At 41.0% G+C, this 11276-nt stretch overlaps 1 protein-coding gene across 2 annotated transcripts in view; it reads right to left on the bottom strand.

Annotated features, from left to right (window-relative positions):
• Window positions 1–544: 544 nt before the first annotated feature.
• Window positions 545–11276, bottom strand: part of ADGRG4 (adhesion G protein-coupled receptor G4) — a 110804-nt gene continuing 100072 nt past the window's right edge. Inside the window, exons 20-23 of one of the 2 annotated variants that reach the window (XM_011948784.1) lie at window positions 10546–10826; window positions 4027–4128; window positions 2889–3056; window positions 545–762 (exon numbers count right to left, since the gene is read on the bottom strand). In XM_011948784.1, coding sequence (XP_011804174.1) covers window positions 725–762; window positions 2889–3056; window positions 4027–4128; window positions 10546–10826 — 589 coding nt within the window. In that variant the 3' untranslated portion in view covers window positions 545–724. The remainder of the gene's footprint in view (window positions 763–2888; window positions 3057–4026; window positions 4129–10545; window positions 10827–11276) is intronic. The other variant, XM_011948783.1, reaches the window with a different exon arrangement.

Genomic DNA, 11276 nt, shown 5'->3' with positions numbered 1-11276 from the left:
TTATGTATTCATTTATTTATTGCTCCAAGCAGTAATATATTCTCTCAATACAAGATTCAAAAGATACAAAGAGGTATAGGGTGAAAAGTAAATGTCTCTTCCTCCTTTGACCTCAGATACTCAGTTACCCTTCCTGGAGGCAACCACTGATACCAGTTGCTTGCGTATCCTTCCAGAATGTTCCTCTCTTTACTTATTTCTATCCAAGGACAAATGTGAGCAGCACACCTGACTGGGAAGCCACAGAAAACAAAGCTGATGTACACTTAAAGCTTTTGAAACAAAATTTCCAATGCCGTAGACATTTCTCCTCTAATATATCATAACGATAGCCTGAAGTCTTATCCAAAAAAGAAACAACTATAAGGACAAATAGGAGAATTATTCTGACTTCAATATTTACCAAATGTTATCTTATTCTTCCCCATACAAAATAATATTTAAAATACAAGGTTGGAGCAGATTGTTTCACTGGGATTTATTGAAAAATTCTGTTTGTGAATGGAATTCATTTTGGGAGTTTTGTTTTTATTTTTATTTTTAATTTTTTAAATTTCCATAGGTTTTGGTGGAATAGGTAGTATTTGGTTACATGAGTACATTCGTTAGTGGTGATTTGTGAGATTTTGGTGCTCCCATCACCTGAGCAAGTATACACTTGGAATTCATTTTTATTTCCACAGGTATTATATTCTTTTTACATAATTAGGCACAACTTCACAACTCAAGGAGAGGAACAGTAAGGATCTTTGTCAAAATCATCTGCAGTAAAGAAAAAAAGAACATTTTCAGCTGTGGCATCAGGGACTTTGCACATAGTAGAAGCATAAGAAAATTTTATCAAATGAAGGAAAAAATAAAGAAATTAGAAGAGAAGGGAAGAATGTGGTGCTTTCTTTGGACCATTTTATATAAAATCTGGGGTGAATTAATTCATCCTGACAGCATTGTTTGGGCAACCAGTGCATATGTTCTCCCTACATTGTGAATAAGAGGCAGCATTATTGACCTTAGCCTTAACCTAGGAGAGGATGTTTATGTACAAACCTTGGAGGCCTTCAAGAGAAGAAGACATAAAATGTGAACACACACATTTATATCCCTTACAGATTTGATATTCTTGCACTGAAAGTTTGGCTATTTCTCAAGCTTGAGAATGCCTGGTGGTACAGAAGGCATGATTTTTCACTCTCTGCTAATAGAATCAAGCTTCTGGCTGCCACCAGTACAATGGTAGCACCCAGATTTCAGTTTCAGAACCTGTAGCAGGTCTACCTGCCCCACCGGCTCAGTTTGTCTCAACTGATGAGCACTTTAATGTTGGTTTTCCAGGTCGATTGCTTGGTAAGGCAACATCAATATCCTGGATATGGTATTTGCTAGTGATCCGCTGAAGCAAAATATGTACACATTGGGCTGTATATTTGCTAATTAAACAGTCCCCAGGGACATCAAGAAATCCAATGCTAAATAACTCTCTTGGAAAATGTTATTTCCTAACCAGCCCCAACTATTATGTACTAAGGTGCTTCCACAACCCAGGACTTGTCTATGTCACAGCACCCCAGTGCCTTTATATGAGCACCAAGACATATCCACAAGTTAGTTGGCCAGAGTTCGATAAATGCTTGTGGCCAGGGAGAGGTTTTTTTCATGTGCATCAGTAAGTTTCCCACACAAAAATGGGAGACTGAGACTTTATACAGTAGTCAACCAGCCTAAACTGGAAAACAGCGTTGCATCATACACAGTCCTGAAACTGGCAGGCATTTAAGAGATTATCCATTCTAGCCCCCTCATATTAAAAGTAGAAAGAATGTATCTCCAAGCAGAGAAGTGATGTGATCAAGGTCACAGAGTGACAGAGCTGGAACCTGAACCAAAGCCTTCCAACTCCAAGTTTGATGCTTTTTTAACCCACCTTGCTGCTTCCAGATTGCTTTCAGCCCTTGAACACAGAACTGGTTTTTGGAGCCAATATAAAGAAAAACACTAGAGAATGAGGCAGTCCTGCCTCCAGCACTGAGAAGGCAGGAGAATGACAACAGCCAGGCCACCAAAGTGTGTGTGAACTGGAGTATACTTTGGTCTTAAAGAAAGGCAACCAAAGACCACTGCACTATCATCTAACTAGAAGCACACAATGCAGAATCATCACAATATCAACCTGAAGTTCTTAAGTTCTTGCTCACTTTGCCTTTCTCTTTACTTTAAGCCTGTAGGCCAATCCTTTTCCTACAGTTTCTCTTTTTACATAATTAGGTACAATACCCCATTCCCAACTAAACATCTGTCTCTTCTTATAAATATGGCTCCCTATGGAAGAAGCTCAGCATCTAAGATGGATGTGTATCTCTGAGAGTTTTCTTGATAGGTGTACTAGCCCTGAGAGCCAGAAGACCTGAGTTCTGGCCCCAGTTCTGCTGGATGGCTGAGGGCTGAGTGACTGGTCCCAGTTTTACTGGATGGTAAGGATGGACTCAGTGACTGTCAATAAGGCATTTTCCTTTTCCCTGATTGAGGTTCCTCAACTGTAAAATGAAGGGATTGGACTAGACAATGTCTAAGGTTCCTTCTGGTTTTAACGGTCTGTGACAATTGTTTTTAATTACGCATGAATTTTCTAACCTCCCATCTCTTCTTTCCTCTATTAGTCTAATAACACATTCATACTTAGTAAATTTACTAGGTACAGACACATCTATACACACTTCTGTACATGTTTCTATGGTTCTATACACACTTTCTCAGCCAAGAATGAGTCAAGGTATACACATGCACATGTGCACTTAGTTTTGAAGAGGAAGTATCATCCAAGACCCAGTATGTGGTCTCACGTTAATTCAATATGCAATATAAATGTAGACAACACATCCCTTTTTTCTTACCATTTGGAAAGCTTATTTCTGAAGGTGTGCCTTGTGCAGAGCCTAAAGATTTGAAAGTGGAGCTAGTTGCAGTTGACTTGAGGAATGGTGTCAACAGTTTGTGCTCAAAGGTTTTCTTTAGTCCCTCCTGTTTATATCCAACTTTTATCTGACACCGGCTGCTCCCATCTGAAACGATACCAAGAAAAGTTAAAAACATAAAACTCATCAAATTCTATACTTAAAGTAGTGAATTTTATGGTATATAAATTACACTTCAATAATCTGGTTTAAAAATACAAAGCTTTATGCACAGTGTTCATTCTGGGTACCTGAAGGAGTCAGCTTTTCTATGAAGTTGTAAGAAGTAGGTTTGTACTATAATGTGTGGTGTAAGAAGAGACAATTCACATACCAAGGATGCCTGCTTTTCCGAGAGCACAAGGACCAGCAGATTGCTGATATGGCCAGCATAAAGTGGGGAATCGGGGGAATCTCAGTGCTACTTGTAGAATCTTAGAGTTCAAATGCTGCCTTCACTAAAGAAAATTGATTAGGCTTTGTATTGAGACTGAGAGAAGCTGCCTGAATTGGATGGAAGATCCTTTCAATACAGAGAACATCAGTTTGCCTGCACTGGAGACATTCTTAAGGGAAGCATCAGCGTTAAGAGGCAACATCTGAGTTCACTACAGCCCCCAGTTTGTGGACCATCAGTACACCTGTGCAGCCCACTGGCCAGGCATCTTAGGAATGCTTATAAGTTCTCTCTATCTCCACCACCACTCCTTGCTTCCTATAGCCACTCAACCCACTGTTGGCTACTAGCCAGAAGCCCCTGAGACCCAGTGCCTGGAACACAGTAGACACGCATTCAATGTTCTTTTAATTGAATTGAGACTGATGTGACAGTGAGGGTAAGCAATCCAAGGAATCTGGGCCAAAACAAAAGCATCCCTAGTTTAAAATATGGCCCAAGTCACATTCTTCATTTGACTTCATTCATCTCAGCTCAAAAGCACAAATCATTTTGATGACATGGAAACAGCCTGTGTTTTGATGCTGATATGCTGTATGTACTCAAGTTATGAGACAAATTAATCTGATCAGTTTTGTAAAACATGTAAAATTCAAAACTTCATCCAAACTGACATCTTACCAGAAGAGTTATCCAATCGCAACCACCCACAACAGAGGTGTATCTGCCACTGCTCCCGCACACTCTCCTTCATCACACAGTGAAACACAAAAATGAAGAATCCTAAGCCAGGAGAAGAAGGTCAGTCTTTTTCGGTTTCATTCACCAGCTGTCACCAATGCCCTGACTCAGGTCTGCTCCTGTCATGAGAGACACTACTTTCAAGGAACCCCAGGACCACTACTGGCTTTCTGATCTTGTCTTTGTAGCCTCCCTCCCAAAGGCAAAAATGTCTATATCAAGACTTCATGTCAACCACTATTTTGTCGCAGGGCTGCTGTTCATCCTAGAGCATGAGAGGTAAGGTAGCCCCTCTTTGAGATTGCTCTCAATCATCCCCACATCCTGGCATTGAGATCCTTCTGTAGTTTCCTTCCACATTGTACCAATAGAATATAGCAGAAGGGATGGCATGTCACTTTCAAGATTAGGTTATAAAAGATCTCTCTCTCTCTCTCTCTCTCTCTCTCATCACTCTGAAGGAAGCCAAGTATTTTGTCCTGAGGACATCCTGGCATCTCTGTGGAGAGGCCCACATGGTGAGGAACTGAGGCTTCCAGTCCACGACCATGTGGATGAGCCTTCCTGGAAGCACATTCCCCAGTCCCAGTCAAGTTTTCAGATCATTGCAGGCCCGGATGACAGCTTGACTACAACTTTACGACAGTCCCTGCATCAGAAACCCCCAGCTAAGCTGCTCCTGAATTCCTGATCCTCAGACACTGTGTGAGATAATAAATTTTTGTTGTTTTAGGCTGGTAAAATTTGGGGGTAATGTATTACATAGCAATAAATAAATACTACACATGCTTTTTGGCATAATGACACCATGTGGAAACCATGGATTTGACCTTCAACTTCCAATGCCAGCCCTGATTTTGTCCTGCAACGGGGAGGGAGGGGCTGAAAGTCTTTGCCAGCAGTGCTGGCCATTTCTCTTTCTCACCCTCTAAAATATCTCCTTGGAAGATAAAAGTATGACTTAAGATTATCTTGGCCAGGCATGGTGGCTCACGCCTGTAATCCCAGCACTTTGGGAGGCAGAGGCAGGTGGATCACTTAAAGCCAGTAATTCAAGACCAACTTGGTCAACATAGAGAAACCTCGTTTCTATTAAAAATACAAAAATTAGCTAGGTGTGGTGGCACATGCCTGTAGTCCCATCTACATGGAAGGCTGAGGCATGAGAATCACTTGAACCTAGGAGGCAGAGGTTGCAGTGAGCCAGAATTGAGCCACTACACTCCAGCCTGGGTGATAGAGCAAGACTCTGTCTTAAAAATATATATATATATCTTGATTGCAAATTCCCTGGAGGACCAATTAGATTTCCTGCAGTTGGGGGTAGAATTGGCAAAAATAACTCCTGTCAATAGCCTGACTTATATTTATGGTCCATTACAAAAAGTCTTTATCCACAAAACCTTTCCAGATGCCTCAAACTGAAACTCATTTTTCCCACTTCTGAACTCTCATAGCATTTTGTTTCTTGTATTGTTATATGTAGCCATACAATTATTCATCTATTTCCCATTTTTCCACCTAGCTGTTGAGTCTTTGAGGGCCGAGATATGTTTCCTTTTCATATTTATGTCATTTTTAATGCACTTCATCTTTAATGCACTAACTGCTGCAGCTCAATAAATGTATGTTGATTTGAACTCCAAGGCACTTGATACACAAATTCTCACATCCACCTACAACATAGTGATAACTGCTTGAGCCTCAAAATATTTATTCTGATCCAAGTGCAGTTGGGAAACCTTTATTCTCTATACAGGTTCAGCTTGCCTCTAAATTGGCCAGTTGTCCTGAAGGTAAATGATTAGTATCAAAGAGGTCTTAACCCATTGTAAACTGAGCACCACTCTATTGTAAAAGCCCCAAAGCAAATTTCAGCTACAGCACTGCTGGAAGTAAAGATAACAAACCTGCACATTGTGCACATGTATCCTAGAACTTAAAGTATAATAAAAAATAAATAAATAAAAAGAATCTTGATTGAGGCGAGTGACAGTCTCCTGCCATATTCTGTCCTTGTTTGACCATACCTCCCACCAGCACCGTGTTCAGTTTGGGAGGCTTTGTTTTAAGAGCAAGATGACAAACAGAAGTATTCAAGAATACAGTGAAGAAGGATAGTGAAGAAAAGCTGAAAGAGCTGGGATGTTGTATCCAGACCAAAAAAAAAAAAAAAAAAACTTGGAGTGGAAAACAGAGAGTGAGAAGAGATGGTAACTTAGCCACAGATCTGAAAGGGCTGTCATGAAAAGGACAAATTAGGCTTGTATCTGTACAGTTGCCCGGTTAGATCCAGGAGAAATGGAAGAATGTTCCAGAGCAACCACGTACTAACAAATCACAGCTAGTGTTTATTTGGCAATGAGTATATGATAGGCATTGTACTATTAGTCTCATTTTTATAGTTGAGGAAACTCGGAGTCCAAGAAGTCTAGTAAACTTGACCCAGGTCACAGAGCTAACATTGAGCTGGCAGCACCAGTTTCGAATACAGGCAGTCTGACTATAGAGCCCAAGGCCTTAACTACTGTACTATACTAACCTCAGGTAAGGAAAACTGGTACCACATCAGAGCTGATAAGATGTTAAATGCTTTGCTTTACAGAATGGTGAGCTCTCAGTCTATGGAAAGTTTCAGGCAGAGGCAAGTGACTTCTTGTCACTCGACGGGAAGTTTGGGAAGATCTTGGCTCCCCAGCCCCAGCCCTGAGACTCTGATTCCAGATGGGAGGCTAAACGGAATGGCATGTAAACGGAATGGCATGTCTCTCTAACTCTCCCAAAAGCTTTATCCCCATGTTTAACCAAACAACTGCGGGGATGAATTCAGCAGTGTTTGCTGTTTTTCTGAGCAACAACCACCTGGAAGGCGGCACAGCACCCCAAGGAGAGCAAACCACAGTCTCAGAGCAGGCAAAACTCCTCCAACTTCAGCATGTACAAGGGGTGACAGTGACATCAAGCACCTATTACTACTCTGATTTCTTGCATGGAGTTTAGTTTTCATACTTAAAGGTTATTCTGTGAATTCCAGTGAGCTGCCTGCCAACTCTCCCCCTCTGCCTGACAGCTTTCCTTTTCCTTTCCCATAACAGATTGATCTGCTTACTCACTAGGAAAACACAGGCATGAGGGAAGATGTCAGGTTTTTGTCACCTGCAGTTTTATTTGTGCATTCTTCCTTCACAAATAGCTCATCATGAGCATAATTTTTCCCACTTGACCACAGGTCACCCCCATCCCCTTCAGCCAGCGTTGCAAGCTTGTCATTTGTCTTTTAAATGACTACTTTGTTCACTTGTTCCACCATTTGTTTTGGAGGTTATTCGGGTCGTGCGTGTGTGTGTGTCTTGAATTTGAAACTAGGAGCTCTGAAAACTCCCTTGCTACAAGATGGTACGTGCTATCTTGTAGTCATTTCAGGCAGGACTGGCAAGACTTTGTGCTTGATGGACATAAGGCATATCTGACAGACAGAGACAGCTTGGCTCTTTTGGTGCTGGATCTATGGGACTTTGATTTTAGTTTTCAAGAAATACCCAGTTAGAACACTTATATACTGTTGGTGGGAATGTATATTAGTTCTGTCACTGTGGAAAGCAGTTTGAAGATTTCTCAAATAAATTAAAACAGAGCTACTATTTGACTCAGCAATCCCATTATTGGGTATTTATCCAAAAGAAAACAGATCACTCTACCAAAAAGATACACGCACCTTTATGTTCATTGCAACAAGATTCACAATAGCAAAGACACGGAATCAAACTAGGTGCCCATTAATGGTGGATTGGATAAAGAAAGTGTCTACATAGCCACCAGGGAATACTACTCTGCTATAAAAAAAGAATGAGATCACGTCATTTGCAGCAGCATGGATGCAGCTAGGGGCTATTATGCTAAGTGAATTAATGAAGCGACGAAAACCAAGTACTGCATGTTCTCACTTAAAAGTGAAAACTAAACATGGAGTACACATGGACGTAAAGATGGCAACGGTAGACAACTGGGGACTATTAGAGGGGAGAGGAGGGAGAAAGTAAGGATTGAAAAGCTAACTATTGGGTTCTATGCTTACTACCTAGATGATGGGATCATTCACACCCAAAACCTCAGCATGACATAATATACCTAGCTAACAAACCTGCACATCTACCCCTGAATCTGAAATAAAAGTTGAAAAGAAAAGAAATATCTTATTAAATTCTGCTTCTATTCATGCAGTCTCCTTCCTTAGATGCTACATTCCACCACAAGAGTGGTTTTGAAAACACCCCTGCCCCTCCTTTTTAAAATCAGAACTGCCTTGCTTTCTTGATCTTTTGCCAGCTTTCCTTTAACCCCTCTTTTCACAGAGTGAGTATATTTTTCCTCAGAATCACTGAGCCAAAGAGAAGCCTTGAGTTACCACTGTGGAGGAAGTCTTCACAGGCACTTGGGTTCTAATCCATTTCCGTGAACATTCTACACCATGACTGGTTAGTTCTTGAGGTTAGAGCATCAGGTTAGAATACTGTAGTGTGGACCAGGCAGTTCTATCCACAGAAAAAGTGTAGAACCATCACCAGGGCCTACACTAGAATACAACCTTCAGTTCTACAGTAGAATTCAACCAAGTGCCAGTAGCCCCAAAGGGAACCAAGAGAGGGTGGTATTGAGAGTTTCTAAAAATTCCATTCCTACTACCAGAGGCAATAAAAATGGCATGTGAAGGAAGAACAACACATTTTGTGACTTCTTATATTCCAATTAGAACGTGGCTGTATATGGTTGGCAGGATCTGGTGGGACAGAAAGTTTCCATTGATCCACCTCATTGCTCTAAAATAAGATGGTTTCTTGAGTCATAAAACATAAATGCAAAAACCATGCCTTCTGCTACATTGCTTCCCCCCGCCCCCCGCAGCACTTTGCAAGTGCCTGGCATATAATAACTGCATGCCAATTTATTTTTGTCAAGGTTCCTCAGGGATTAACAATGACCACAATAAAAGGTTCAGAGGTTTTTAAGACACTACATTAAAACAAGTTTTTAAAGACAATTTTTTTTTTTTGTAATAGAGCTTTTACGATGCTAATGTACCTAGTGCTATTCCAAGAAAGGGGGAATGTAATTTGCCACATTTCCCAAAGTTATTTGACCATAGAACTTTTTCCTTGCAGGAGCATCCCATGGGATCATTGGTGGGCTTCAGTATGGAAAAGAAGGGTTTATTGAATGAAAAAAAAAATAGCAGCGAGCACAAAGGGAGACTCTAACTCAATGAAATGCCAAGTTGACCCTCAGCCTGTCCCTACTGGAGTAGCCCAGATGGACCGGACCAAACTTGAGGATAAAAGTATGGGGTAGAATTAGAGACTCACATAAAATAATTTTGTAGGCCTCTTCCCCTCAGTATTTTTAATAGGCAAAATCAGGTTAAAATGAACATAAGCAATTACTCAGAGTTATATGAACCAGATCCCTAGCTTTCTTTTCTTTTCTGTTTTTCTTTTCTTTCTTTCTTTTTTTTTTTTTTTTTTTTTTTTTCTCTGTCTCTCTGTTGCCCAGGCTGGAGTGCAGTGGCACGATCATAGCTCACTCTAACCTCTGCCTCCCGGAGTTCAAGCGATTCTCCTGCCTCAGCCTCCCAAGTAGCTAGGATTATAGGCGCATACCACTACGCCCAGCTAATTTTTATATTTTTTAGTAGAGACAGGGTTTCACCATGTGGATCAGGCTGGTCTCAAACTCCTGACCTCAAGTGATCTGCCCGCCTCGGCCTCCCAAAGTGCTGGAATTGCAGGCATGAGCCATTGCACCTGGCCCCTAGCTTTTACTTCTCATGCCATCTTTTGTCGACCATTTCATCACTTCATTGATTATTTGTTCATTTCATCAGAATAAAGGAAAATAATTAAAAGAGCTCTAGGGCCTTTAGCTTAGGATCATCTAATTCAACCAATTGTGGTAACTTTTTAAAGGTTGCCTTATAGCAAAATCAAGGCTACAACCTTGGCCTTTCCCATAGCCCTTTGCTTTTAACCTTCATTCCTGTACGATTCTATGATAGTCTAGCCTGGTTTTTTCCCAAAATATTAGGATATCTGATGCAGATAGAGTCTATGGGGCCAAAACTTTAATGTTTCTGCTTTCCAGTTAATTGCCATGTTTAGCTGGATTGTGCATTTCAAAATATCAACATGAGTGTGAATCTGTAGATTTTTTAGCACAATGTGTTGATACAATGAACACTGTATGACGTATTGCCAATCAGTGTTTGATATAGACATTTCCAACTACCTAAAGTTGGGTTACCTATCTGGGCTTCTCCCTATACCACTGAGTAAGAGAGAGTGGGCTGTGTGTGCATTTAATGAAGACTAACATCTAGTTAATGTTTCCAACACGTGAGATTATTTTCTACAGCAACAAAAGCTTTGCTGGAGCTGGCCACGGAAAAGGCAAAAAAGCAGCAGTTACCTTGCAAAGTGTTAAAAATGGCAAAAAGATACAAGAAAAAGATCTTCACAGGTCCCCAGGCAAAAAAGGCAAACCCCCAGGTGAGGCCAAGTAAGAATGTCAGGCTCGTTGTGCCTTTGAGGTCATGCAGGATCATCTTCCGCCGAGTCTTCTGGCTTTTGGATTTCACAGAATTCAGTTGAACAAGAACAGTGCAGAACATGGAGAGATTCATGAGAAATATGAGGCAAAAATAAGCCACCACTGAGATGTAAAAGATAGAATCATCTTTAATCCAACAACTGTAAGAAACAAAGAAGACTATCATGAGATAGGGAAACATAAAGTCCTATTTTTCAGAGACTGAAGATCATCTAGTCAATTTTCTTTCACCCTAAGGGCATCTAGCCCTAGAGAAATGAACTGGACAGAGTTCACTCACACCAACTGGAGGCAGAGCTGGGACAAGAACCTCAATCTCCTGAGCCCCACTTCAGGGTTCTCTCCAACACTAAGTCAGAAATCCTAGAGGATGGTTTCTGCCCTACATATGCAGAACCTGTCAGTCCAATTCCCTAGGAAATGGTTCTATTCGTTAATAGCAGAAAAACGAATAATACATTTTCCCCCAAGGTGGCTCTCTGTCGCCGCGCTCCCCACACCGCCCCCGCACGCCCTCCCCTCCAACACCTTACACCTAAGCTCTTATTTGCAGGATGAATTCTACTTTACATGATAAATATCACAGTGAA

This window comes from Colobus angolensis, unplaced genomic scaffold (genome assembly GCF_000951035.1).
Source record: "Colobus angolensis palliatus isolate OR3802 unplaced genomic scaffold, Cang.pa_1.0 Scaffold283, whole genome shotgun sequence".
NCBI classification, from domain to species: Eukaryota; Metazoa; Chordata; class Mammalia; order Primates; family Cercopithecidae; genus Colobus; species Colobus angolensis.
The sequence above is the reverse complement of the archived record's forward strand: the minus strand, read 5'-3'. Positions and strand labels throughout refer to the sequence as shown.